The 15,843-nt window shown below is 33.9% G+C and overlaps 1 protein-coding gene across 2 annotated transcripts; it reads right to left on the reverse strand.

The window, feature by feature from the left end:
• Nucleotides 1-3,037: 3,037 nt before the first annotated feature.
• LOC132716640 (uncharacterized) lies at nucleotides 3,038-15,104 on the reverse strand. Of its 2 annotated transcripts, XM_060699961.1 has the most exons (7): nucleotides 14,843-15,092; nucleotides 14,279-14,362; nucleotides 13,938-14,036; nucleotides 9,842-9,910; nucleotides 8,996-9,097; nucleotides 7,366-7,521; nucleotides 3,038-3,315 (listed from the first exon to the last, which is right to left on the reverse strand). In XM_060699961.1, exons 1-7 carry the CDS (start codon nucleotides 14,979-14,981, stop codon nucleotides 3,095-3,097), a joined length of 870 nt encoding a protein of 289 aa, XP_060555944.1. In that variant the 5' UTR covers nucleotides 14,982-15,092; the 3' UTR covers nucleotides 3,038-3,094. The 2 variants fall into 2 exon arrangements, with proteins under 2 accessions (XP_060555944.1, XP_060555945.1); XM_060699962.1 differs by lacking the exon at nucleotides 8,996-9,097 and having other exon boundaries at nucleotides 14,843-15,104.
• Nucleotides 15,105-15,843: the final 739 nt, after the last annotated feature.

Consider the following 15,843-nt stretch of genomic DNA (forward strand, 5'->3'; position numbering starts at 1 on the left):
AATCCTTTTATTAAAACGGAATCCGTTTAGCAATCAATTATACACATTTTTGTACAAACGATTAAGGAAAAAATGATATTTGACAATAAATAATTGAATACACAAAGATGCAAATTTCGTAATAAAAATAGTTAGTTGCCGTTTAATTACTTCGTCTTGAATCTTTATAAAATATTTGAGTTGCCAATCGGAGAAATAAAAATACAGATATTTGATTTTGTATAGAACAAGTTTTGTTACATGCATAAGTCAACATAAAGGCATCGCCTGAACGTTTTCTGTAAAACTGCAATGTTGAAACCCATTTAAATAAATGCTTACAATTGTAAAAATGTAAAAATTATACAGTCCGTTTTATTGATTAATATTTTTCATTTTTTGGAAACATATCAAATTCATATAATGCAACAACACAGATAAAGGTCGACATAAGCTGTTGGCCGTATAGGCTGTCCCTGAAAGGGTCATTTAAACAGATATACTTTTTTAATTCATCATTTGCAATCAATCTTTCTGTGATAGTTACATTTGTCTTATTTGTCTTACTTGTGAAACCAGTTCGTGACAAGATCCAATACAGTTTGTTACATGGCAAACAAAGTTTTGCAACATTTGTTATACATGCATTTTTTAATGTCCTTTATCACATACCTTTCCGGTTTTACAATTCCGTGAAATGGTCAATAAACCCAAAATTATGGCAAAGCAGTGTTACGGTTATTATGCATTGTCTTTTAATTAATTAGATCTATTTCAAAGCTCAAAGTGTCAAAATGGAAAAAAGACAATTACTCCCAAATAATGCAAGGCAGAGTTAATGTTCTTGCATACAGTACCTTTTCTTTGATGAGATCTATCTACGTTCAAAGTTTCTTGTTGATACCACTCGTGGTTTCAGAGTTATGTTCCAGATAAAGTTCATTTTGTAAAAATGAAGAAGGGCAATCACTCATAAATTAGGCAATGTAAAGTAACTATTCTTGTGCACTGCACTTTTACTTGGTGAGAAATTTCGTAGATTCAGAGTTTTGTCCTGAACAAAGTTCAAAGTGTAAAAATGAATTAAAGGACAATAACTCCAAAATAAGGTGAGGTAGATTTACGGTTCTTATGCACTGTACTACTAATTAAGATATACCTACCAATTGAATTTCTTTTTGATATCTTTGGTTTACTGTTGATACCTCTTGTTGTTTCAGCGCTATGACAGGGACAAAGTTGAAAATGTAATCAGAATGTCTCACCTCATGATTGCATGTTGCAGCTACTGCAGGAGACACACAAATCATATTAAACAGGGCAAAACGCGATTTTAATTCAAAGGTTATAACTCGGCTAAAAATGATTCACTCGAAAACCCGTAGAATTTGAGGAAGTAAGTGATATTAGAAGAGAAGTCCAGACAAGCTTTAAATAATAAAAATGTATTAAAGGGTCATAACTCTTTCCGACGATATGCACAACTAGACTTGGTACTGATCATTACTTTAAAGTTGGATGCAATTCACCAGTAGTATTTTAGTATTTAGTCCAATTAAGCTTAAGTGTAGCTGGTAACACAAAAACTTTTTTATTGAAAGACTATAACTTGTCCAAAAATCATATGAGCGGAAAACTCGTGTCACACATCAATCCTGTAAAGTTTCATTGTAATTGAAATTGTATAAATGGTATAAGCGTAGTCCGGACAAATTTGTTTTAACATCTACCTATTCAAGGGCAATAACTCGTCCAAAAATAAGTCAGAGGAAAAAACCGGTGAAACATGCGTATTTGGCCTACCATTCAATTCTGTAAAGTTTCAATAGAATAACTTAAGTGGTATAAGAGAAGTATTCCGGACAAACTAAAAAAAATAGATTAAAGGGCCATAACTTCGACAAAAATCACTGAATCATGAAAAGCCGAAGATATTCACAACTTCACTGAGTACTGGTCATTCCTGTAAAATATGATAAACAAGATCAACAAGGAAAGGCGGCGTTCAATGAACGCAACCCCCATATGACCCAGCAACAAGAACCAACGGCAAGGAGCCCAGGCGGACCCCAAACATAAAAAGGACAGGGCAACGACCCGTTAATCATTAAATGATAAATAATTTGTAACTGATTAGGAATTCAAAGAAAATAATAATAGGCCCTAAAAGGGGAAGGGGACAGAAGACCGGGGGAAGGGGGGGGGGGTTTAATCAAAGAAATAAAAACTAAGTTTGGATGAAATAGCATCAATAGTTTCTGAGAAGTAGTCCGTACAAACTTCTGTGTAGCTTGCAACACACAAAAATACCTTTTTATTTAAGGGCCATAACTCGGTTAAAATAAATAACCAATGACCCGTAGATTATGCGTAGTTATAAATAAGCTACGAATCGATTCTGTTAAGTTCCATTGAAATTACATAAGCGGTGTAAGAGGCAAAGTCCGGATAAACGGACGAATATAAAAAAAGAAGAAAAATTAGGAGACATTACACTGACAAAACTCATTTTAGCGAACAATGCCGACGATATGCACAACAAGACTTGGTTCTGGTCATAAGTTTGGATTTTATTGCACTAGTATTAATTTTAGTAGTCAGGTTATAACTTTCAAAAACACTTAACAGGTACCCAGAACTGCCAACACTTATAAGTTAAATAATAGGCCATTATTAATGAAACGTGCTTTATGACAGATAATTATCTGTTCAACTACATACTAATAACTGAAAATTATCTAGTTATACAAAAAATAATCTGATATCTAATCTAAGAAACACAAAAGTTTTATATTAGATAAATATATGATAGTCTATTATTTAGATGGTAAGTGTTTTCAGTTCTTGGCATTTTAAATGTGTTTTTGAAAGTCAACAACTTAGTCGTGATTTATCTATCTAACAGAAAAAATATCTAGTCTGATACATGTATGATTCATTGTGTTAACACAAAAACAAATCAGTTAGTCAGTAAGTTAACGCGATAAATTCATGGTTAACTGTTGGCAGAATATTCCAACATAAAGGCTTTAAAAAGAACAACTTTTAATAATATTACAAAAGCAAATATTTCGTAAATTTATTGGATATTTTCAACTTTAAACAACTCCGGATATTATTTGCTGCAAACGGAGCAAGCAAGTTCACGGCCATCAACATAGGGAAGACAGGGTAGTGTTCCGCAGATAGCCTCAACGAAGTACATGACATTTCCATTCGTGTTTGCACTTCCGTGTGGAATCGGTTCAGGATTACCGTCCATACAAATGTATTCTCCTGCTGCGGGATGATATTCGGATATTGTCATGAGATAGCCTGTGTATTCTAAATGCCAACCTGAAGTTATAAACAGGAAAATGAAAAGAAAATACTGCACTATTAAAATCATGAAGATGCATAGACAGATATTTTGGTCCATATTGAGCATAACCCCAATATCTGTATTAACGAAATAATCTGGGAGAGGGGTGATCCCTTGGAAACAATTGCCAAAATAGTATTTTATCACTATATACGAAGTTTGCTTTTATATAGCCTGTTCGCGAGAGATGTTGTACAACTGCAACATCCCTCAGGACCCACTGCACATGCCTAAGCCGAAATACATCATCTATACGTATGTGCTGGAATTAAAGATCTCGAAGGACCAGACAAATTAAGCAACACTGAAGAAGTACAGGCAAACATTTTACAACCATCAAACGACACTCGTCACTCTCAAATGACTGGGCGATTTTTTTTCCAGAAATGTATCGTGACATTAATTTGATGCATTATCCTTAAATTTATAAAGGTTAGCTTGTAGTTTTGACCAATCAATATGTGAAATATGAATTCTTTGTTTATCACATTTTGTGACAGATATCATTTATAATTATTAGTGGCAACCATTCCGACATTAAAGTGTATTATGTGAAGTACGAAGACTTGGTAGCTAACTCGTGTCAAGAGAATAAGCGGAAAACATTTTTACATTCAAGGTTACTGTGACCTTGAACTTAGACGTAGTGACAACAGATCAATAAGGATCATCTACTAGTGAAGATCAATTGAAAGCTTTAAAGATAATGAGCGGAAAATATTCTGTCATTGAAGGCCAATAAGACCTTGCCCTTTGAACTAGTGACCCACAATAAATAGGGGTCATCTACTTCATATGACAAATCGATATGTGAAATGCAAAGATTTTTTGTACAATATTTTCATTTTAATGGGCGAAAACCATTCTAACATTCAAGCCCCCCCCCCTGAACTTGACATTTGACCTTGTGACCCAAATCCAACATGTGTCAATAGCTACATATGAGTAATCAGTTTGTGAAATAGGAAGCCTTTGTGATAAATAAAGATAATCAGCTGAACCATGGAGTCACCGACGAACAGACAGACAGACAGACAGACAGACAGACAGACAGACTGATATTAGCAAAACTTTATACCCATCTTCTTCAAAGGGGGCATTAACCCTTCCCCTATGAGCATATTGTAAAAGAAAATTCCATTTTTACTGAAAAGCCTCCTCTAACAAGTTCAAACTGCTATGAAACTATGAAAAATGCTTAAATACTTATCAAACTTGGCACAAATGTTGATTGGACCATCGCCTTTGTAACGACATGCTCAGTCCTAAATTTCCTGTTACCATGGCAACCAGGGGCATCTCAAAATTGCCAAAAATCACTATTTTGACTCGATTTTTTCCATCAAAATTTATTTCAAAGTGCTGCAACTTCTCAAGGGATTGAGATAGAGTCGAAGGCATTTCAGCGTTGGTTAAACGTTACATTATAATTGACCTGGGGTCATTTTATGCCTCTCACAAGTCCAAAATTGTCTTGGCAATGAGGAGGACTCCGCTCCCCTTCAAACCCCCCAAACAGAAGGGGTACATCCCCCTGGTGTATCTTTCAGATAGGGGCGGCGCCGAAAAGTGCTCACTTTTTTAAGCAACATTTCTCAAACGAAAACATGTGTTTGGGCTCAAATAGGACATTTTTTCCACTATTTCAGGCCTAAAAAAGTGGGGCGGGGGGTCGAAAGTGCGTTGTTTCGCGTATATATGAAGTAAAGGGTTAACAAAAAATGATGAAAAACTTTGCAATCACCCAAACATGACAAACAAGATCAACAAGGAAAGGCGGCGTTCAATGAACGCAACCCCCATATGACCAAGCAACAAAAACCCAATGGCAAGGAGCCCAGGCGGACCCCAAACATAAAAAGGACAGGGCAAAGACACGTTAATCATTAAATGATAAATATTTTGTAACTGATTAGGAATTCAAAGAAAATAATAATAGGCCCACAAAGGGGAAGGGGACAGGAGACCGGGGGAAGGAAGGGGGGGGGGGGGTTAATCAAAGAAATAAAAACTAGAGGCAATAGCAATGGGGAATATGAAATAAAAACTAGAGGCAATGGGGAAGATACTTACCGTAGACGAGAAAACAACAAGGGACACAAGCAAAAGTGTCACCAAAACAGTATGAAACAACATAGACATACATCTGAGGAACACAGTGGGGCGCCGCCTTGGAACAGTCAGCAGCATAATAATGACTGCTGGGGATTTTAAACCGGTTAATGGTGCACTAAACCTCGCTCTTAGCCCCACCATGTTCCTATAAACGAGACAGTGTAAATAAAATGAATCCCGGCCAAGTGAAATTCTAACAGTTGTCATGGTTACAAAAGGTTAAATAAGTAAAACACTAAAATGATCAACATCTAGTTTTTCCATGTTAACATGAGGTCTTTTACCTAATTTTGGTGAAAAATTGTTGTTTTGTGGTACTTATAATTTTTTTAATTAACCCTTTCCCCAATGAGCATATTGTGAAAAATGGTCATTTTCACTGAAAAGCCTCCTCTTACAAGTTCAAACTGCTATGAAACTATGAAAAATGGCCGTTTTCACTGAAATATACTGTTACAAGTTCAAACTGCTATGAAACTATGAAAAATGCTTCAATGCTTATCAAACTTGGCACAAATGTTGACTAGACCATTGCCTATGTAACAACATGCTCAGTCTTAAATTTTCTGTTACCATGGCAACCAGGGGACATCTCAAATTGCCAAAAATCACTATCTTGCCTCGATTTTTCCATAATTTTTTTTAAAGTGCTGCAACTTCTCAAGGGATTGAGATAGAGTCAAAGGCTTTTCAGCGTTGGTTACACGTTACCTTATGATCGACCTGGGGTCATTTAAAACCTCTCACAAGTCCAAAATTATCTTGGCGATGAGGGGGACTCCGCCCCCTTCAAACCCCCAAACAAGGGAGCAAATCAACCTTCTGGCAACCCCATGATGTATCTATTGGATGTGGGGGGGGGGGCGGCGGCGCCGAAAAAGTGCTCACTTTTTTAGCAACATTTCTCAAACGAAAACATGTGTTGGGGCCCAAATAAGATATTTCAGGCCTAAAAAAGGTGTGGTGGTCGAAAGTGCGTTGTTTCGCGTATATATGAGGTAAAGGGTTAACAAAAAATGATGAAAAAACTTTGGAATCAACCAAAATCTAGTTTTTCAATGTTAACATATGGTCTAATACCTAATTTTGGTGAAAAATTGTTGTTTTGTAATATTTATTATTTTTTAAGTTAACTCTTTCCCCCATGAGGATATTGTGAAAAATGGCCATTTTCACTGAAAAGCCTCAACTTACAACGTTCATTGAACGCCGCCTTTCCTTGTTGATCTTGTTTATCATATTTTACAAGTTCTAAATGCTATATAACTATGAAAAATGCATAAATACTAATCAAACTTGGCACAAATATTGACTGGACCATTGCCTTTGTAACGACATGCTCTGTCTTAAATTTCCTGTTACCATGGCAACCAGGGGCATCTCAAAATTTCCAAAAATCACTATTTTGCCTCGATTTTTTCCGAGATAGAGTCGAAGGCATTTCAGCGTTGGTTACACGTTACCTTATGATCGACCTGGGGTCATTTTAAGCCTCTCAAAATTCCAAAATTTTCTTGGCGATGAGGGGGACTCCGTCCTCTTCAAACCCACAAACAGAAGGGGGCACATCTCCTATCTGGCAACCCCGTGATGTATGTTTCAGATGGGAAGTTTCAGAGGCGCCGAAAAAGCAACATTTCTTAAACGAAAACATGTGTTGGGGGCCCAAATAGGAAATTTTTCACTATTTCAGGCCTAAAAAAAGAGTGGGGGTCGAAAGTGCGTTGTTTCGCGTATATATGAGGTAAAGGGTTAAAAAGAAAACGACAATGAAGTTAAGAATTGATTGTGTCTGCTTCTATACGGCATTGGTTAAAACAAGCGAATATGAATTACCCCAAGTACCGGATAAGAGAAACCCAACATTTATGTGAGAAAATTGTGAAAATAAATTGATGTTGTTGACATACCGGAATGACATCTAGTCCTAGCAGGAACCATTATATTCATTGGTCTTTTAGTGCTACACACAGCACATGGAATATCCTCGTCCACCATATTTTGAGGAAATGGATGAAAGTTCCCGTAATATTCGTACTCTGAGCCGTATATCGTGTTTCCTTCATCTTTATAATGATAAAAATACTTAAGTTCTATATTTTTCTAAGAATTAAATGTACGTGATTAAGCTAAATGAATCATCTTAAAAGCCTGATATCTGCCTTTATTCTAATTTCTTGAAAGTTTTTTTTATCAATTTTAAGTGTCGTGATAAAGTTTCTAATAATCAATTACAAGTCAATTTCATTTCTAAAATTATTTTAATTTGCAATAAGATTGCTAGAGTAATTTGTATGGAAGTCAAACATATAATAATTTGTTTTCGTTTAAACAAAGTGCATTTGAAGAAAATTATTTCCCCTGGTTTTGATCCCGTCGGATCACATGAGGGCGCTAATTGCGCCTAAATCAGCACTTGCTTTTCGACACAAAGCGTTTCAAATGCGTTCAGTGCTTGTTTAATCGACTGGCAACATGTCCGAAGAAGAAAATTAAGATTTTTAAAATAAGTTTTGTTAAGGAATTAGATAATAGACGTACGTGTTTCATCTTTTTCTAGTAAATTTTCTTGCACTTTGACTTAATATGTTATTTACATGTAATTTATGAAACGATATAAGTTAATGAGGGTTTATTTGTACATATATAAGTTGGTTCATTTCATGTGCAGTCAACTATGACCAAGTCGCTTGCAACACATTAAACATTATTTCATAACAAAATTGTTCTGTTGTTCATTCTATACATTTTTTAAAGATAATGGTTGTGGTTCTTATGTATTCGTCGGTGATGATTTGAGGGAACTGTGATTACATGGAGAAATTATTCATTTCTGAGACATAATGTGCCTTATAGTATCAAAACCTGACAGGATAACCGTTATGGAAAGAACTGTTTCATTTGTAATTTAACTATCTTAACAGCATTTTAAGTAATAATTGTACAAGATGTTTTTTAAATGAAATATTTCTCACTTATTTTGTTTATTTCGTCACAGACACGCATTTTCTAAAGACCAAGATCAAAACTTATGTTCTGTGGCATCTAGGAAAACCAGTTTACTAACATTTTTGAAAGGACAGTTAAGGTTTGTAATGTTCTTGTAATTTGCTTTTTCTCAGCTTAAAATTTTAATATCAAACGTTCAGGCTTTGAGTCCCTGTCATTAAATTAAAATTATATTTGTGCGTATTAAAGTAAATTGGTCTATAATTGATGGTATGTAATACAATGAAATAATTATGTTGACAGTTTTAAGTGAGACACGTGACAAACCATGAAAAAAGTATACATGGAGGTTTTTGGTAAGTGCGAGGTACATAACCAGATATTTTATAGATATATTTATCAAGCAGAATAATAGATTGTTCCAGAACAAATTCTTTCATCATATAAATGTTCAATCTTAATCACTTATGAATAATTTTTCTTCAAAAACCTTATATCAATATTTGAAATACTTATGGAAAATGTGCCCATTGTAGACCTATTCACTGTGATGACAAAAAAGCGTGTCGTAAATTTCCTGTGAAAACCTACTCTGTATACCATCTTGATATTTTGCCCATGAAGGGTCTTCCGGTAAGCACAAGTAGTTTGCAGGGCCTCCATTATCATTGTAGATATTTCCACCCATAAATCCTGTTATAGGAACGGTGTTCAAAAATAAGTATTTATTCAAATTTGTTTATGTTAACAATTTATGGGTAAAAGATCGATCTTATACTTGCAAATCACGAATTGTCGAGCAAAGAACAAATTGTGAAATATAATTGAGTATTTTAAGCACATTTTTTTATATTTATATAGTTCATTCTCTATTTTTGTAACACTATCAACAAGTTTTATTTGCAGTATAAAAATAAAACCCCTATCGTAATGGAGAAATTGATTGACATGCGACGAACATTTTGAGTATTACACCTGCAAGACTAACCCTGTACGAGGTCAATGGATATATTACTGAATATGTCATAACATTTTAACCCTTTGTTCAATATACGAGGAGATGGATATGTCATGTTCATGGATCAAGGTTAATCTGAAAATGATCATTGTAGGTGGTCTGTACATTATAACTATGGTTCAACCAGGTTTGATTTTTAACCCTCTTTAACAGCCCTCTATTGACGGTCTTGACATTTCTGCCGAATATTCAGTATTCCAAACAAACCACCATTCAGCAGGGACAGAAGAAACGTAAAAATGGTTGATTTATCCCACCCAACCCGGCTTTTCCCGATATAATTGTTGCTAATATTACAAATGACCAGTGCTTGTAATGTATTATAAAGCGATTTAATCAGACATTCTGAATAATAATAATAGATTTTATTGCATTTTTGTCTTAAAATGATAATAAATACACTTTTTTTTACACATTACCTTTGTAAACTACCGTTGTATTGCCAGGGCATGTTGTTCTGCCCCATCTTACGTAAGTACTTCCAATACCTTTGGAAAAGAAAACATTAACGTGATTGATGCAGTTACTTCTCTTTAGTTTAGTAATTTTATGATAATTAATACATATTTAATCACCAAAACAATTATCTTACATATCTAACTGTTTTAAGGGGACAAAATATGTTGTGATAATTTCACTCTGAAATCATGAAATATAAGTTTCACTCTAGATGTACAAGATATGAATTCGGATAAAAAAATATCACATTAAGATAAAAAAAGCTTGAAATAAAATAAATGCAAACATTTTGTTTGTTTAATACGTAAGATTATTTATTTTTTATTTCAACCTCTATTATTTTATGGCTAAGCCATTCGTGAAAATATGACATCTGATGTTCTCACAGTAAAATATGTTTCGACCTTTCATGCAAAGCAACACATATCCTCTATCTTCTCCGTAGGAAACGTGTTACAATATCGCGTTTTTCGGTTACAGTATAGAAATTTTCAAGATGGAGGATTATTTATGGGAAGACAGGTAGGTGATTTTTATTCAGGTCCATACTACAAGTAGTTTAGTTTCTAAAAGTTTTTTTGTGCTTTGCTTGTAAGGAACAGAATCCGGTATCTAGTCATATATTTCTCCAGACCCTGCACCGCAGATTTATCTCTATATTGTCTCATAAATGTGCAGATTTGACAGTTCAAAAATTTGAATCGAGAGACCAACGCATTTTTCTCCCATTCCGACATTATTTATGCATGCCTAGATAAAGTAAATCTACAAAACGTTTGTCCTTTATGTTTAGAAACGTTTATAAAAGTAAATGACCAGTTGAACCTAGTTTCCTGTTGGTAAAATGCGTTTGAAAAAATAAACAATGTTACAGTATAGAGCGAGGTTAATTTTGAAGGGTTACAGCATAGACCAAGCGATTTTATTCCAATTTTGTTACAGTTTATACCCAGTTTTCTGTTACAGTTTAGATACTTGCCAAATTTCAAACAAAGTTCGTGTATCCATTATTTTTATGAAATAACTCACAACTTTCTATTTAATACATTCTTGAAAGGTTGTATTACTTTTTTTCTTCAGCAGAAAAGTCATAGTTTGCTATTTTTCTTACTTTAAATTTCAGATTGAGACTTTTTGCAGAGTAAGTAATGTCCTACGTGACTGTTTTCGCGACAACAACAGTAACTTTTATCGAATTGTATTGAGAGCTTGATTTCATTACACATTATAATAATGCCTAATAAAATAGAGAAAAAAGAATCCTTAACAGAAGTCCAACACGGAAAACATGAAAAAGTTGCAGGTTCAGTTTGATTAAACCTGTTCATGGACGGTGTTCATGGACGGTAGTGGTAACTGCAAGCTACCGTCTACGCCTCCTAGATCAGGCTTCAGCAGAATTCACATTAAACATGAATTAACTGGTACACTTCTGATTTTTTAACATCTGTGGATGTGTTCATATGGCGGTTATCATGGAACCTTCAATGATGTGACACGTTATTGCCATTCTATGAAAAGCGGCAGGTTAAAAAATTGCGTGTCACCTAAACGAGAATACAATGAGTGAAACTAAACGAAATGAAATTTTGAGAAGGGATCGGAGGTTATGAAGCCTGCATACCATAAATAAGCTGTCAAAAGACACAATTAACAAGCAGGCAGTACCTAAGAATGATTAAACATTATTTAAGTGAGCAATACTGCAACCTTATATTTTATTTAAAGTTGGAATTTCCATCTACCATAATGCATTTTGTAAGTATTTAATGGGTTTATGAACATTTTCAATTTTGTTGTGTTTGAATTTCTTTAGGGATTCTGTTTAACTCTATTTTGTTACCTTTGGCTTTCTTGGATTTTAAGTTTCAACAACACTGAGGTCATGTGAAAACATTCCTGCTTTAGTGTAAAGAAAAACATTTCAGACACGAGCGGGCACCTGGCTAGAACCACCGGCCTTGCGTAAATTAGCTTGATAGATTCCTCACATACAAAGAATCCAAAGTCATGATTGTATTTCAACTACAGCAGTAAATGAAAGATGATTTGAAGTCGACAGCCTTATCCCGACTCTGCCATTATTATGTACCTCCATCAGGCTCACTAGAGAAGATATTGTAATTGTCTGACCTTAATTTATACTATAACTTTCAACATTATTTTCTTTTTCAGAAACATGAAAACTGCTATACAGGATGTCTGAAATAAAATAAAACGACTTTTAATTTAATAATGACAAAATAATCGCAACTCTAACAAAGAAGCATTCTAAATGACGCCATGATCATGATTTAATTTGAATGCTTTTGATTCGAAATGAGAAGGGTCTTTAAACATTGCCTTTTTACAAAATCTATGTTTTGGGTTTTTGTATCCCCGATTGCAACCGAAACCATTTGCACAACTTAATTGGTAGAAAGTCATGTAAATTTCATCACAGTTAGTCAAGTAGTTACTGAGCGGGTGAGATTGCACACACACACATGTGTATGACAGACGGACGAATAGCCATCGGGCTAATAAGCTCACAGAGATTTAAAAGTCTATGTTACATTCATACATTTTACCTAGTATCATTATATAGAAAATATCGAAGTCTAAACTGTAACCGAAATCTGGGTATAAACTGTAACAAAATGGGATAAAAATCGCTTGGTCTATACTGTAACCCTGCACAAATTACCTCGCTCTATACTGTAACATTGTTTATTTTTTCAAACGCATTTAACGAACAGGAAAATAGGTTCAACTGTTTATTTACTTTTATAAACGTTTATAAACATAAAGGACTAACGTTTTGCAGATTTACTTTTTCTAGGCATCCAGAAATAATATCGAAAATGCAGAAAAATGCTCTCGATTCAAATTTTCAAACGGTCAAATCTGCATATTTATGAGACAATATAGCGATAAATCTGCGGTGCAGGGTCTGAAGAAATATATGACTAGATACTGGATTCTGTTCCTTACAAGCAAAGCACAAAAACATCTGTTAGAAACTAAACTACTTGTAGTATGGACCGGAATAAAAATCACCTACCTGTCCTCCCAACAAATAATCCTCCATCTTTAATGTTCTATACTGTAACTGGAAAACGCGATACTGTAACACGTTCCCTACGGTGATCTTAAAGTAATTGATATTTTTCTTTTGCAAATAATATATATTAATACAAAGTTTGAGATTGAATAGAACATAGTTAATTTGATGTTGAGAACGAGGCATCCTTTTTGACCGGCAGATGTGTGAATAGACCCGTAATAAACCTCTTGTTCATATGCACAATTAATCAGTCGTTTACTTTTACAGTTAATTACACATCTCTTTCTATTCAAACACTCATGCAGAAATGTTTGATACACTCGCATATATTTTCATGCAAAATATTCATTTGGATTCCGTGATACATTTATTTTGCATTAAACAGAACGATCATAATTCTTATTCAATAATTATGTTATCTCCAATGTTTATTGCATTGAACATAAGATAGTGTATAAAGATATGATGGTGCAAATGTATGTTTATATAGTCTTACATCTTTCATTATATAACTTTGACATTTTTAATTGTAAAATAATTCTTCGTAATGTCACTTAAAGTTGCATGCCTCCAGATGACCTAAAATATTTCAAGAAAATTAAACTTGGAAAAATCATGTTAAAACTTTGAGAAAAGTAAACAAATAAAACATTCGAGTGATAATTCATATCTTATGTGCAATTAATGACGGTATTTTGTAGTATTTATCACCAAATTTCTACTGCGTTAATAACGCAGTAGGGGATATTTATGCATATTTTGACCTCTTTTTGGTAATTTACGTGGATTTTAAGTGCCGATTGTAATGTGTCACAACAAGTACTTTCTTTGTTCATTTCGTAATATTTTACCTTTTAATACATTTTCAAAATTTTCATGAAAATTAAGATGAATCTGGAGACGCGCTGCTTTAAGTTTGGACCACAACGGACGATAAATATATATATATATATATCGCGGCTAAAGTACCTCTGGAATAACTTAAGAAATATAAGGAAAATCTCATTTACCGTCAGTCAACATCTTAACATCTTTCTCAAGCTTAGCAACAATTGCCGCAACATCCATTTTTCCATCAGCCACAAATCTTTTTTCTTCATGATTGGAACCTGTTATTAAAAGGCGAAGATGAAGCAATGTAATGAGAACACCAGCTCAGATTTGTATTTTCAAAGATTTATTAATTCAAAGAAAAGGAAAGGACCTAATGTAGATGACTTAAACATACCGACTTTGAATCATATGTACAAGCCTTACAATTTGGAACAGCTCAATTTATAAAATTTGCGCACAGTAACAGTTAAAGAGATCCCAGCGGTTTAATGTTACGTTATAAATATTAAAAACTTACTCTGCTTTAATACTCGGAATTCAGTCTGAAGAATTTGAAATTCCTTTCGTAATGCCTTATTTTCGGAACTGGTATCTGTAAACGCTATTTAGGAAAATGTAAAACATTACACAAATTAAACTATTCAACTGGGACAAGATTAATGTTAAAAAATAATGTTTTAATGTGTATCCTACCAAGGCAAAAACATGACAATCTTTGAGAAGAATCTGAACTGAAATTTTACTCTCAAGATAGATAAATACAGAATCCCTAAAGAAAGCCCAACACGGCAAAATTGAAAATGTTGCAGGCTCGGTTTGATTGAGCCTGTTCATGGACGGTACTGGAAAGTGCAAGTTACCGTCCACGCCCCCTAGCACCGGCTTAAGCAGAATTCAACATTTAAACATGAAATAGTAAAATTTTGAATTTAGAAACATCCGCAGAAGTTTTATATCTTATGACAAATTTAATATATGAAACAGACCAACATGTTTAATCAGGAATTAATTAATAATTATTCATTATTATGTATATGTTTTTACTTTCAACCAACTAGGTTTCAAACAAAGAAGTTCTAACCTTTGTTTACTACACGAAGTTCTTCGCGTAACGTCTGAACTTCCTCTTTCAAATTCTTGCATTCAATTTCAGAGTTTGCCTTGCAGTAGCCACAACAGACCAGAATTAAAACTACTAAGTAATTTTTCTTAACCGTCATTCTAATAATACACAATATTCCTTTTCAAAAGGTCAAAATATTATTAAATTTTACAGTAGGTTGTCAGTTTAGAACGTTGATAAAGTGACCTTGTTGTGATAATGAGATAAGGTATTCGTACCATTGTACTATATGTTCTAATTATAGAGCGTATACTTATTGTCTAATGGAAACAAATATCATTATAATATATGTAATACATTCTGATATAAGCTACAATTTAATTATGTTTATAGGAATCTATTGTGTTGAAAGCTATAAGCTTATTGAAACATGAAACATTTTCAAATCCGTTCCTAGAACCAACAAATACTGAGCAATAAGTGTTTATAGGAATATGTTGTGTTGAAAGCAATAAGCTTATTTAAACATTGAAACATTCTCATATTCGTTCCTAGAACCAACAAATACTGAGCAATGAGTGTTAAGTTTTTTTGCAAACGGAAACAACGACTTGCCCCGGGCGGAGTTTGAACCCATGCGGCAAGAAATCCTTAGATTACTAATCCAACGTGTGATCCTCTCGGCTACGTGGCCATTTTTCGATTTCAATTAACTCGTTATCTGTTCACTTGCTTGTACAGAGCAAGACTTATATTAAAGTTTGTGATGTCTCTTTCGTATACACGATATCTCCTTATTTAGTTCAGTTCCTAATTATTCTTATTTATGTAACCCTTGGATGTTTTGTCTGTTCTGTCTTTTTGTCTTTGTACAAATGTCTTTGATATTAAAGTTACTTATGTCCTGTTAGCACTGTTGTACAATATAAATCGCAAATAAACTGGCAATAAATTTCTGTAGCAATTTGTTTGCATTGCGAACACTGTTGTTATTTACCACTTAATCAAGCCCAAAACAA

The sequence above is a fragment of the Ruditapes philippinarum genome, unplaced genomic scaffold, assembly GCF_026571515.1.
Source record: "Ruditapes philippinarum isolate M1 unplaced genomic scaffold, ASM2657151v2 ctg645_1_1_1_1, whole genome shotgun sequence".
Lineage (NCBI taxonomy): Eukaryota > Metazoa > Mollusca > Bivalvia > Venerida > Veneridae > Ruditapes > Ruditapes philippinarum.

What these genes read in the sequence shown, in the direction of transcription:
- LOC132716640 (XM_060699961.1), bottom strand. Translation starts at nt 14,981, where the DNA reads ATGACGGTTAAGAAAAATTACTTAGTAGTTTTAATTCTGGTCTGTTGT. An exon ending in ATATCAAGATGGTATACAGA is followed by an intron (nt 7,522 to 8,995) that starts GTAGGTTTTCAC and finishes ATCATTATAAAG; the next exon opens with ATGAAGGAAACACGATATAC. An exon ending in TAGGACTAGATGTCATTCCG is followed by an intron (nt 3,316 to 7,365) that starts GTATGTCAACAA and finishes TTATAACTTCAG; the next exon opens with GTTGGCATTTAGAATACACA.